General features: G+C 40.7%; 1 protein-coding gene across 3 annotated transcripts in view; it reads right to left on the bottom strand.

Moving 5' to 3' along the window:
- Positions 1–8,695, bottom strand: part of ZNF711 (zinc finger protein 711) — a 28,516-nt gene extending 19,821 nt beyond the window's left edge. The window contains exons 1-3 of one of the 3 annotated variants that reach the window (XM_026101301.2): positions 8,428–8,695; positions 4,128–4,279; positions 597–701 (exon numbers count right to left, since the gene is read on the bottom strand). In XM_026101301.2, the coding sequence (XP_025957086.1) occupies positions 597–675 (79 nt within the window). In that variant the 5' untranslated portion in view covers positions 676–701; positions 4,128–4,279; positions 8,428–8,695. Of the gene's footprint in view, positions 1–596; positions 702–3,678; positions 4,087–4,127; positions 4,280–8,427 lie in introns of those variants that run through there. The other 2 variants (XM_026101300.2, XM_026101299.2) reach the window with 2 other exon arrangements.
- Positions 8,696–14,357: the final 5,662 nt, after the last annotated feature.

The raw sequence follows: 14,357 nt of genomic DNA, 5'->3' as shown, positions 1-14,357 counted from the left end.
AGTACTAACCTCAAAAAAACAAGTTCTCTTACATCAGTACAGCACCTGGACTCACATTCTTGAGAGAACATATAGAACATACAGATTGACTTAAATCTGTAAACTGTTGTCTACACAACAACAGTTCTCTGTTGTCACACAAAGTCATTATTTCCCCACCTCATTTACTGAAATATCCTGAAGGGGAACTGGAGACAGTAATCGATTGTATTTTTACACACAAAAGCATGGACGTAAATGCTTATACTGTTTTGCTGGAGTATTTCAAAACAGAGACACACCAAAAAAACCCACAGAAATCTATATAACATTTTCTGGTTGATCTAGAGCACTAGGCCACAGAGTTAACTTTTTTTTTTTTTTTTTTTTAGAATTACTTAAGTTTTCGAAATAGGTGAATATTTCAGGATTAGCAACCAAACTATACAAAGACATATGATACATCATCTTAAATTTTGTATTTAATTTTCTTCAAAATGCCATGAAAACAGCATTATTATAATATGCGAGTCACGTCTACATTTTGATATCATTTAAACATGTATAGCAGAAAAAAAAGATTTTATTCATTAATGCTTAATAGTTAAAATGTTTACCAAAATCCTGCATAATCATAGTGTGAGGCATTTTGGATTCTTGTGTTTGCAATCCAAGACTTCCACCACCTGGATCCATATTCAGCTAAGTTCCTTCACAAATAACTGCAAAAGCAAAATCAGAATTTATGTTAAATGCAGAATTACTGTGTTGATTAGCTTCACCGGATTAATGTGTTGCACTGACAAATACAGAAAAATATTTATCCGAAAGTTCAAGAGAAAAGCATGCAGTACTTCATACAATTCACTTTGCTCTATGGCTTTGGTTTTTTTTAAGTATATTTTTGACCTAAAATCCTGCAAATGTTTCCAGGCATAAGTAGTTCCAAAGTAATCAAAAGAATTACTTGTATGAGTAAAATCAAACATTTCAGTAATTCTTGGACAGGACTTTTTTTTTTTTTTTTTTTAAAGCAAATCTTTGGGTATTGCCTGGTCTAGAAGAACAGTTTGGTTTACAACCTGTAGAATTTAACTAGCAAGTGCTTTGGAGAATCACACTACCATGTTACTTTATTTCAAGGAGCAGTAAGCACAGAAAAGGCCTAAACAATTCATTTTCTCCACCACAAACTGAACATTAAAATACTGTGCAATTTTATGAGATTCTCTCCATAGGATAATAGCTCACAAATTGAAAGCAAAAATCTGAAAAGCAATACTGGCAAAAGCATCTCACCACAGTAACAAAACAACGTAACACTTATTAGTAAACAACTGAATCCAGTTACACAGAGCTTATTACCAAAAGCAGAGAACTTTGTCAAGAAACAAATTAACTTTGTCTTAGACAAAATGGAGCTAACTGCCTGTAGAACCAAGAAATTAAGTCACCTGAACAGCATACACATGCTATCGCTACCAGTATGCCTTATCATAGTAACATACACAATCTATCATGCATGGAAAAGTTATCTTTGCTCTATCCCTATCCTCTGGATATGCTGTTTCAAATAATTATCAAGATTAGTAATTCTGTATGTGCGGAGCTACAGAGTGCATTGAGGAAAGTAGAAAATTGCACCAAGAACAGCAACTTTTCAGATTCTTTCATGATTTTGTATACACTTAACACCTGTTCCAAAAAAACAGAATTTCAGGGGGTTAATGTCATTAAATTGTTTAATTGTAGGTAAGATCTGAAAAAATTGCATAGGGACAAAATTGCTGAAGCTGATTTTCTCTTTCAGCAGCTGTACATGACCCCTTTTGCATCATTAAAAATGTCTGACAAAGAGCCTAGCAGAAAATGTAATCGGCACTCATTCAGATTTGCGTGCACATTGCATAGCTACCCATTATAACAGTCAACACTAAGCAGAAGAAAGGCCAACTTATTTCAAGGTCTCCATTGACATTATACGTACTAAAGAAGTAAAAATGTTTAGCAGACTTCTGCGCTGATACCATTATTTACCTCTATTTACCAATTCAGTGTTAGGACTGTATTATCAATGTTGCCTGACATTTTACTTCAAAACTGTCAGGTTATTCTAGAAATCGTTTCTTCTGACACTATCCCTTCTCTGCTGCCTCATTTCTGCTGCCAGAAAAAAAGCCAGCTCTATGAAGTTATCTGCAATATTCCTCTTCTAGAAAACTGAAACTTTAAAGCTTTTGGTACAATAAACTCATCAATTCTTTGTAAACTTCCTGCTCTTCTCCTCAACTGTTACAGCTTGCTTTTCTTTTCTTTTTTTTTGTACAATTCCTTTGCTGCTTAGACTCTTCCAATTCCCTTAATGCTCAGGGGTTTCTGTTTTCAGATTTCTCTTTTGTCAGACTGCTGTTTTTTTCTCAGTCTTTTTTACTTCAGTCGGCTCTTCAAACCTTGCCATGTAACCATGCTAGTTTTATTCAATGATGTGCACATCTTCCAAGATTCTAGTACTCTCGTTAAGTACAATTCAAGTTACCTCTCAGGATTTTAGCATGGTAAGAGTCAATGTTGAGATTTATCTCGCTAAACTCAATTTTACTGAGATCTCAATTTCTGGTATTGTATCTGTCTTGAACATGCCACATCTCCTGTACACCACACACAACCTGCTTTCTTTTACCTTTGGTAAAAAGCTCCATTGGTAGCTGGCAGGTACACAAACTTGCTTTCAGAGTAAGAGAATGCATGTAACATTTCTTTGACAGAGGTCTTCCATAAAATACAAGGAATAGGGATAAATTAGCGTTTCTCCATATTATTTACATTACTATGCATTAAAGTATGAAGATTCTGACCATATGGCAGTTTGCTGCAACCTCAACAGGCAGTTTTATGCAGAGTTCTTAGCCCAGATGAAGTGATTCAGCAGAAACAGCTATGGAGGTATACAGAGAGCAAGGCTTTCATAGGTGAACAAATCTCTCACTTAAGAGGGCTTTATTGCACAAGACAAAATCTTGTACTTACTGTCCCCTTCATGTCAAATAATCTGAAATAACTGACAGTATCACAGACAGAATGAAGAGTTTTAGGAGCTGTGGTAAGTGAAGGTGGAGTAAGAGCTCAAATCAGAACTAGCCGGCACTGGATGGTGCAGAGATGAAAGAAGAAGTATGAAGGCTTTTAAGAGCAAGTCTCAAAAATATGATTCTTGCAGCACTGTAATATCAACCTTGACTTTGCTCTTCTAGATCTCACAGAAAGTTCACCATCTCCTATCATGAAATTCTGATTAAGTCTGCTCATCTAAATCTAAAATGTAACAGAAATCTCAAGCACTTCACGATGCTACATATTTGACTACCCTACTGAAGTGAAATACACTGCAACAGAGTTAAGAGCTAACATAGTTAAGCTGAGAGAATAATAAAATAGGCCAACCTGTAAGAATAAACAACTAGTGCCTAAAATCTCTGAGACAGCCTCCGAGCCAGAGTCAAGGGACCCAGAAAGAGCCAGGGACCTAATGCAACTTTTGCTAACACACTAAGCAAGAAGCAAATTAAACTCTGCAGTAGACATAACATCAATTTCTCTTAGAACACCTGGGAAGCTCTATCAATAATGGGCACTAGATTCCATGGTGAAAGACCTTAACAAACCAAGTTTACTGTGTTTACTGTAACACTTCTGGCTCACCAGAACCGACTGCACCAGATCCTTGGTCCGGAATCAAATTGCCACGGAGAGATATGGGAGATGATGACACCAAATCAATGAAAAGAACCATGCAGCACTGGGCAGACTCACAGAATCTGGTGTTCTGTGTACTGTATCAGGCAGCAGGCTCAGTCTGCCTGTTAAAACTGAAGCTCAAAATGTCATTTAAACCAGGCAGCAAGCCACTGAGACGAGGGGATGCTCAAAACCAATGCTGCTGCTACACGAGTTTGCCTCATTTTTATGACTGTGTTAGATGCCTTCACTTCAGCAGCTGATGCAGAATTCCTACTCTGTGCAGGCCAAGATACGTGTGCCAGATGGGAATCACTTTGTCTTTGCTTTTTTTTTTCTAAATGAAGAAACACAAAACAGAATAACAAATAATCTTAAAGAGACAAAAGATGGAAAACACAATCCATGCTTACTGCATCTTCATTATCAAGGAAGGAACTGAGCAGCGATTATTCCTTCTTTTATACTCTTGAAATCCTCAAGTGAAGGAAGCAGCAAGCAGTCCGCAATGACGCCAATTTCAAAAAAAAGGTCACCGTTCCACCCCAAGGAGGTTCCAACTTAACTGAGAATACAAAAGAATGAAAGAACTTATATCATCTAGTGTCACTATTATCCTTTCAACACTTTTTTTCAGCTATTATTTGTTCAAACCTACTTCTCTCAAATTGTCTTTAAATCTAGAATACTAGCTCTTACAGAAAAAAAATCTTACTTCTTAAGGAACTGTAAGAACCACATAATATAACTTTTGGATGGTGCCGTAAACAGAACAAGTATTTTCATAGGCCAACTGGTACTATAAAAGCACAAGTCAAACACTATCAATGAAGAAAAGTAGTCAAGGATTTCACTACACCAATTTCACCCACACAATCAAATTTCAATGTAGTTTTAAAAGTTACAGGTACAAGATCAAATCCTTTTGTTACTCTAAGAATCACAAAGCAACTGCAGAATCTCAATGCAATACTCAATCATTCTTAAATTATTTCCACAGCCACTTGAAACTCAGGGTAGCTGACAAAGTATATACTTGCTATTACAAAATAAGAGACAACTCTAGTCTATGCATGGCTAGTTTAAAGTAGTAACTTCTGAATTAAAGCAATACTTTACAGTTCCTTGACCATGGCTTTTTAGTTCATGCAATCCTTCTCTTTTAATGTAAACAATTAAAATTATGTTAAATTATATCAACTTGAGATTACAGGAAGAATATTCTAGTTTTCTTCCTTATTAATATGCAGTTTCATTTATTTTCAGATTATATAATTAGGTGCCTAAATGTAAACATATTACATATTGTGCTATGTAGAAAATTCTACACAAAGCAAGACTGTAAATTTTAATTTAAATCAAAATTTTTGCAAGGATAGCTTAGAGTCACTAAGAATATTTTCCCAGAAGCTAACAGGGCTATAAAAACTACAAAAGATATGGAATGGTACCTTCTGCGAATGTACAATTATCTTAAATTTCTACTAAAAACAGAGATGGATGATGACACGCTGGCCATAATCACAATGAAGCTGTATCTCAGTCAACGCAACTGGTATTAAGCCACTGCTTAAGTATACTATTATAAACTCTCAATCCACAAAAATGACAGATTTGCTACAACTATTAAATCACAGATTTTTTTATATTTACTTTGTGGTCTTAGAGGCATACAGTGATAGCAGAATAGTCCCTAATCGCTAATATGGGAGCAATTAACAACAGATAAGACACACAACTCTGTCACAATTAGATATTTCTGCTCAGATTTCAGTAGGGCAGATGATGTCATTTCATGCACTACATGTGTATGCAAATCTTACCACCTTTTCTGCTGCTTTATGATAAGTTATTAACTGTGCTTCTTTACAGCTTCTTTCTGCCGTATACCACAATACACATCCATGCAATTTTGGAAGAGGTGGCCAAATCAAACTTAAAAAAAAAAACAAAACTGAGAAATAACCTGGATAGCCACAATTCTGTAAGTAGCCATAATTTGAACCTATCCAAGTCTCTCTTCATTCAAACAATTAAGATCTCAAGTTTTCCCCTCAATTCCCCTTCTCCTCTACCCCACATATTTGAAAAAAATACTGTGAAAATGCTTTATTTACATTAGACAATAAAGTGATTTCATTTTTAAATACATTAATATTTTCATTATTTTTTTAAATTGTAGCACACTATCTTGCAACAGAAAGCAGTGCATTACCTGCAGATCCCAAAATGTAGAATTCCATGAAACCTAAATGAGGACTCCTAGAGTAGCGTCTCTAAGTTTTTAGAAGATGTATGCAATTTATTTGATATTGCTTTGCTTTTTTTGAAAAACACAGTAATCTTTTTAACTAGCTTCAGAAGAAGGTTGATTTCAACCTACATAGGACTGTGAAATATTTCAGTTCTTTACGCCAAAGCTCCTCCTTAGATAAGGCTCAGTTGAGACCAGGTCAGAAAGCGTACAATACAAATGGGATTTATGACCTCTCTGTCTAAAGGCAGGAGTGCTGTGAAATTTTTTTTAATCAAACATTATGCTTGCCTATTCAGGACTACCTAAGAAAAATATACATATTTTATTAATAACTACACACTCAACTGAAAAACTGGTAAGGGCCCAGCCCCTTATGAACATCACTCCATGAACATTCATTGATTTATTGGTAACTTACTCTTCCCATAATAATAATACCATAAAATTAGCAATAACATTTTAATTTTCTTTGATAAAGCTTTCACAAAACATATTAAATCGAGAGATCTTCAGCAAAGTATTTTAAGTAGAAGGAGAAAAAAAAAAAAAGAAACCCTCCACAATTCAACACTTTCCAGGAACCGAAAGGTGTCTTCCTCGCACTCAAGAGGTACAATGAAGCCTTCCAGGCACTGTGGCCATACTTGGAATTTTAATAAAGTACAAAGTATTTCCACAAAATGCCATTGAGTCAAGCATTATAACCTAAAAGTATAACTTAATAAAGCTGCATAAATCAAGAGTATGTATTTAATACATTTTATTATATCCATAAAAGGTGTGGCCCTACAAATACTAATTCTGGTCACAATTTTACACACATCTTCAAACAAAGCATGTTTGCATGGTCAGCTTTGAAGTATTCCTTTGAAATACAAAATTTCTTCTGAAATACTTAAGCCTTGTTGACATATAATAAAGTAAAACACAACATTAACATCACAGTTTCTCTGGAGTTGTAGACATTTCCTTAAACCGCATTTGACATTTAAATGAAAGGACCAAGCCCAGACACACCAGTAATCATTCTTATACAACATAACAAACAAATTCATCTGTAGTTGAGAAATTCAAAGCAGACGTTTTCAAATTCAGTTATCTGTCAGTACTCAAGTTCAATAAGAATACAAGTTATCCTCCCCTGAACACATTTCTTTTTTATTATTTTTAATGCAGTAACCAATAGAAAGGCAACGTGAAACATCCTGCTTCGGCAGAAACCTCACATGAGAGAAGCCACTTCAGGAAATCATGTGGAGGTTTACACATGAAAAAGACTGGGTATTAAAAATTAACATATCCATTTGGACAGACCTACATTACGTTCACCTATAAAACGTCCGTGAAAACTTAAAGTACAAGCTTATTTAAAATGAAAAAGGCAAAAAAAACTAAATGACATTTTGTCTTATTGCCAGAAATAGCCTTAAAGCTGTTAATAGAGCGGATGAAATTAAACGTACGCGCTGTATCTACGGCTACAGGAGCAACAAAATTTCATCGCGCAGCAGCGCGCACAGGCAGACCCGGGCGGGCGCTGCGCAGCGGCACCGAGGCAGGGCGGCATGTGCGTGACGGCTCGCGGCCGCCTGCAGCCGCGCGCACTCCGACTCTCAACGGCTCCCGGCGAGGGCGCGCGGGGCGCCGCCGCCAGCAGGCGGGAGCGCGCGGGCGGCGCTGCCAGGGTGGGCGCCGCCCGCAGTAGCGGCGGGACGGGGGAAGCCGGCGCGCGGAGGAGGGCCCTGCTGGCACCCGCGGCCTCGGGCAATAACGGGGGACCTGCAGCGCCCGGGCGGCGCGGCTGCGGGCAGGAGGCCGGCGCTGTGCCATGAGGGAGGAGGGCGAGGAGGAGGAGGCAGAGAGGGAGGAGTGGGAGCGCACGACATGGAGACAAAGGAGCCCGTAATGGGCGCGGGGCTGCGGCGCGGCCGGAGGACTCCGCCCGTCCGCAGGCCCGAGGGGCGCGCAGGGGAAGGGGCTGCCGCTCCCCGCCGCCACTGCCCGAGGCGGCAGCCCCCGTTCCTCCGCCTGGGGCCGCCGCCGGCTCCCCTCCCCCGGCCCGCTCCTCCCGGGCGGCCCCGGCGGAACAGGAGCTGGGCGTCCCATACCGGCCGCGGGACGGGGAGGCGGAGATAACCCCTGTCCCGGCAGCGCGACGGCCCACGGAGCTGCAGCTTCCCCGCCCCGACGGCCGACATTTTGTTTTCCGCCATTTTCTGGCCGCCTGAAAAGGCCCCTCCGCCGCAGGGCCCGCCGGCGACGCCCGCTGGCCTCGCCCGGCGCAGCGGCCGCCAGCGGCGGGCCGCGCTCGCCGGCCGGCTGCAGGGCGGCAGCGGCCGGGCCCGCCGGCGACGGCGGCGGAGTCCGCAGGCCTCGGGCGCGGCCTGCGGCGCGGCCTAGCCGCCTCCATTGTCCCCCTGCCCCGCCGGGCCGGGCCCCCCCCCACCCCCGCTCACCTGTGCGGGTCCCCGCGCCGAGCAGGCCGCGCCGCGGGCTCGGGCCGGGGGGGGGGGTCGGGCCGCACGACTCCGCCGCCGCCGCCGCCGCCGCCGGGGCCTTGCATTCGGGTCCGCCAGGTCCGGGGCCTGCACCAATCACAGGCTGGGCTAGGCAACGGGGCGCGAGCGCGCGCGGCCTTCTCCCCCTCCCCCTCCCCGCCGCTCGTCTCGCGACCAGCCTCGCCGCCGCGGCAAGACGTCAGCGCGCGGCGCGGCCTGCCCCGGCGCCCGAGCAGGCGCAGCCGCCGCCGCCGAAGCCGCTGCCCTCAGCCTGCCCGCGCCGCGCCGCGCGGCGGGAGGGGCGGGCGGCGCCGCCGGTGGGAGCGAGACCAAGGCCCGGGGGGGACTGACGCCCGCGGCTGCTCCTGCGAGTCGCTGTGAGAGGAGGACGGGCTGAGAGAGCAGGATTTCGCCGGCGGGAGGGGAGCGCGGCGCGGGGCCGGGCGGGTCGGGAGCAGGCTCGCGGCGAGCCCCGGCCACCACGGCTCTGCGGCTGCCGCTGGGCTCCGCGCTGCGGCCTGCGCCCTTCGGCGCCAGGCACCTGCGGCAGGCGGGCCTCACGCAGAAACGCGGGGAATGGCCCGCTAGCGGCAAACAGTCGCCTCAGACAAAGAGCTTAATCACTAAACGACTGAAAAGCTCGCTGCACCAGGCGTAGAGCAAACCGGGAGCTGCCATCGTAACCGCCGCGCGTACTTAAACTGCATCAGGGTCGCCACAGGCTCAGAAAGCCGAAGCACCCCAGTGCTTCCCCAGCACGTTTTCCACAGATGCCCTGTAATGCGCCCGCCACCACGGCAAAGGGCAGGGGAATATGGCGGAGCCACTAACTTAGAATAAATCATGCATTTTTGAATTTTGCTCCTTTGAAATGTTTTTGCGTAACCTGCATGTGTGTAATGACCACTGAGATACTGATACAATTAATTAGGTGTGAGCTGCAGACATGCTTTTTGTATTTCACTTCATCATTTACATTTTAAATGCTCTGAAGTACTAAAAATATGACCATTAGCTGCTATGCATCTTCTCCTCACTGGAAAATAATACAAAACCAGCCCAGAGGGAGTGTGAGGATAAATAATCTAAAGTGAGACACTCAGGTATCACAGTAAGAGAGACCACGCAAGTGCAATAAAATATCAAACATTGTACTTTTTGAAGAAAACAAAGGAACAGTAGTTGCTTATTCCTACAACAGAAATACGATGTTTTGGTCAGTAATAAGCATTACAAAAAAGAAATACTACACAGTGTAATAAGTCTCACAGTCACTGGTTTGCAAACTAATGGAACTTCAAAACTAAGCATGTAAACGCACTAAACACATAAGCAAGTACTACAATTATTAATGATTAAAATATATTCTTTGTGCTTATAGTAGGTATTCTGTTTCTTCTCATACTGGGATATTTTGATAGGGATATTTCTTTTGATAAAAAATGCACTATGACTCCTCTTTTGCCTACTTTTCACTATTTGTAGAAAAGCATTGTAACAAAAAGTGACATCTAAGAATTACATTTTGTGTATGTGTGTTTCTGCACATGCATAAGACAATACATTTTGGAAACTGCCTGCTGAAACAAGCTCAGGTCCAGCCTTATCTCTGACTCAGTCTTCAAGTAGCTGTAAATATACACGTAGATTTCAGATGAAAGAATAAAAAATTCAGCTTTCAAAAGAGAATATACTGGAAACCCTGAACTCTTATGCAGCAGTCGCTGTCCTCTCATCCACCCTTAATTTCCTTGGAAAGATAAAAGGTATCTCAGCTAGGCAGCTGTGATTGTCTTTACTTCATTAGTATATACTTCTAAGCCATTAATGACATGGATTTTGGTACTTAAATACATTCTTGCCAATATTATTAGTTTTAAGAATAAAATTAAGAAAACTTTGATCCTGATATTAAATTGCAGGAAACTGCTGGCATAAAGTACAGTAGTAACTGCTAACAACATGGCTTATGCTCTGTCTTGGGTACACCTATGTGAATATCAGCATCTCTACCTGAGTAGTTCCCTTAATAAAATATTGGTAGAACTACAGAAAAAAAAGAAAGGAAAGGAAAGGAAAGGTCTGTAGCCTCTTAGACAATTAACACAGATCCCTTTGGAAGTGTAGGTTCTAAGTATTTACAATTTAATAACCTACTATCAACAACTAAATTGATGAAATATGCTGATAATGGACATAGTCACTACCTGCATACATAATGTACAGCAGAACTCTCAAACCTTGGCTCTTTATGAAATATTAAAAATAATATGATTTTTAAAATTTAAAATTACATAATTTCATGTCTTTTAAAACTTTTGTCTTACACCTAGAAAGTACATGTTTAACTAGATTCAGGAGCACTGGGAAATATTCTCTTTTGCTTTGCATAGTCATAATGTGCAGTTTTACATCAATGGACGTAATTTTGGAATGGAATATTTACCTATATTGTAGGTATTCCCAGTTGAAGCAAAACAAAATGCATTCCTCTGGTATCCACAGGATCATGCTAGTGTAAATATACTTCTACAGCCACATTAGCAAAATTGTTCCACACCTAAGAATGGAGTACACTTAAAAGTGTAAGCTTGCAAAACCCTATGACTTGAATAGAAGCCCATAAGGTCTGTTCTCTGATTTAACTAAACAGGTTGTAACTGTTTTTTTCTAAACCTCCTTTAAGCTAAGAGAATTTTAGTATACACACACCTCTTCAGTTTAGAAAATGACTTAGATCAGTGCACAAACAGTTGATTAGGTTGTAGTATTGTAATGCTTGAATTTCCAACACTGTTAGCTAAACATAAGCAATTGTTCTCTTCATCTGGTTGAAATACAGACAAATCATAGAAATACTTCTATAGATCTTTGTTTTGTAAAATTTTGCCTTTAAAGTTACACTTCAAGCAAATTTCGTTCATGGATAGTATGATTCATTTGCCTCAATGTCTAATGCCATTGCAAAAGCCATAAGATGTCCAATACAGACATGGCAGATACAATAAAGGACTTAACAGGAGACTTGCCCTCTCCTGGAATGGCAGCAGGGAGTCAGATGGAATGACACAGAATGTCAAAAATGGCACAAAGCACCTATAAAACCTGTAAGTAAATCTCATTTTGCACTACACAACTATAATTCATAGTTAAATACAGACTTACAAGTTTTCTTCTTTGGAAATTCTTACTAGATTCTTACTTTTGGACTTACTTCATTAGTATAACACTTGGAGACCTCTCTTACATTTGAAATCCTCCTCCCCCCTTGAAGTTGTAGCCAATAGCATAGTGGGGTAAAGCTACAGACCATAACGTATCACTTGTAAATATATTCACCAATGTAAATATAGTGTTAAGAACGTTCTAGTCAGTTCTTGCAGCTCAAGTAATAGGTAGACATTCTAATGAGAAAATGATTTCAAACTGATCAACGCAAATAAGGCAAGAGAGGAAAAACACCTGAAAATGTATTCACAAAACGGAATACCTGGGGAAGCGAGCAAGAACCTTGCAAGGTGATACATTCCGAAAAGCAGAACTACAGTGAGATCAATGATCCCTTTCCTCAACAAAATCCCATCTGTGCTGGATTCTGTCTTCCGGAGTAATATCAAGGGAGATTTCAAAAACAAATGAGCATAAAACAGCAACAAGCAACAACAAGGCTATTGCCAACAGTGTGACACAACATTGAACATCAGACACAACATGCAAATTTGCAGAGTGAAGCAGCGATTACAAGGAAAATGAATCCAAAACATTGATCAGAAGAAAGGAGAAAAAAAAGACAGACACTAAGATCACAGGAATCCAAATACAAAAAAATCACAGTGCTGAATCACCAAGAATACACAAAAACTAAAACAACCCTGAATATATGCCAGAATGCTTGAAGTGAAATCCTCCTAAGTTTAGATAATCAAGATGGTATCATCATGGCTGGATACGGATACATCACACTATCCTTTTTTTCCCAATGGAATCTAATGATGAACAATAAAAAAGTATGTTTTCCAAAAATGACACTTTTGTCATCAACAGTAGGAAGACATGCTTTGTGATCTATTACTTCAGACAAACACAAATACTCAGGTATTAGAACAAGGCCATCAAAACCCCCTGCCAAGAATTTACTTATTTTAGTAACATTTATACTTGATGGGGAAGTAACCCTTCGTAACCACACTAACTAGCAAAAGACCAGCATTGCTCCTTATCCTTCAACTCAGAACACAAAGGCTTCAAAGAATTACAGAGTTTCCCTGGTGTCCAGATAAAAAAGCAAATAACCAAAGCATGATGCTTGGCAGATAGCATCTTCAAAGAGGTATTATTATTAATTTTGTTAAAAGTGACATCTGAGTTTTTCAAGCAGCTTCTTCACAGTTCTCTTTCACATACACTGCCTGATGTCAATATTCATGATCTGACAGTGAGTGGTTAAATGTATCAGGAGCAATACCTATCTGTGTAGCTGATGTCCTGCAACTCTTGATCTGCCTGAGACTAAACAGGAGACAGCAAAAGCCTGATGAGGAAAGCTTCATTCTGTGCAAAACCTTATTCACTTTAATTTAAGCAGCATGAGTGCATACCTTCCAGATAGCTCTCTTCTTGCCAGCACCATATATATTTGACAGGATTGACATATCTTTCTCCTGTTACTCATCTCCTTTTCAAAGGAGCAGTGGGATATCAAACTGATCACGATCACTTACAGGTTGGTGGACAGAGCTAGAGGCCAACAACAACCAGAGTTTGTTAAATCATGGCACTACTGGAAACTATGAAGTGAGAGGAAAAAGCAGTTCAGAGATAAGACTCATACATCGGGATCTGACTTTCTGGGGTACTAATAGTTTAAACTGATAGCCTAGAATCTAAACAGCTGTAGTAACAACACCATTTCTGTATGCTCCTGCAGATAATATAATCATTTTCACTTCTTTTATTTCTAACAGAAATTGAAGAGTAACAGTAGGTTGTTTCCATTAAACATGTCCATAGAAAGGGCAGTCAGAGACGTGTAAAAGCAATGGTATTCTTCCATGCGTCATCTTTTTGTGATGCCAGAACGGGATGCTTCTTCAAGCTGGCAGATGTTATTATTATGAACATTTTGTCTTTTTTGTGCTTTAATCAGCAACAAAATTGTTATTCCAGGCTGTGTGCAGTCTCAGAAAGCATTGTAACACAGGTTCACAAGCAGTCCACATTCAGAAAATCTTTGGATTCTTTTTAAAGAATTTTGGTACATGAGCTTTCAGTTATCCATGAAAAATTCCTCTGCTACCATTAGACAATTTAACAGTTGGCAAACCTGCCTTCAATATGTGTTAGGTCCAGATTTAAATGTCCACTGGTCTCTTCCAGGAAAAGAAACAGTGAAACTGACCCACTTTGGATAGTTGTTACACTGGGGGAGACGCCAAAAAAAGCAATTGTGGCTGGAGATTTAGAGAATACTAGCTGGAGTGGCACATAAATTACAGAGCCAAGAAAAGCTACCAACTTCAGAGCCACCCTTCCTTTTTCCCCAGCAGGAAGCTGTGCCTATTCAGCTAACTCTTGCAAGGAACAGGAAATACAATGAGGGGTCTGAATAGTTTTCTGGCTTCTCTACTAAAATACTTGCATAGCAAAGCCAATGCGTTCTGGGCAATAACTGAAAGTTGTGCAGAACATGGAGAGTGTCAGGATGCAGATAAGGCATGGAGCTGTTAAAAGAAGTGTGTTGGGATTTACAGAAAAGAAACACCAATATTTTCACCCTTCTAAAAACCTTAATATTTTGTTTTCATTTGTTTTATAGTTTACATATTATCTAAAGCTAAGGAAGGGAGAAATTTATTATTAATGTTAAAATATGCTGGAAACTTTTTGGA

Source organism: Dromaius novaehollandiae, chromosome 11 (genome assembly GCF_036370855.1).
Source record: "Dromaius novaehollandiae isolate bDroNov1 chromosome 11, bDroNov1.hap1, whole genome shotgun sequence".
Lineage (NCBI taxonomy): Eukaryota > Metazoa > Chordata > Aves > Casuariiformes > Dromaiidae > Dromaius > Dromaius novaehollandiae.
Note: the sequence above shows the minus strand (reverse complement) of the source record. Positions and strands in the feature narration are given on the sequence as shown.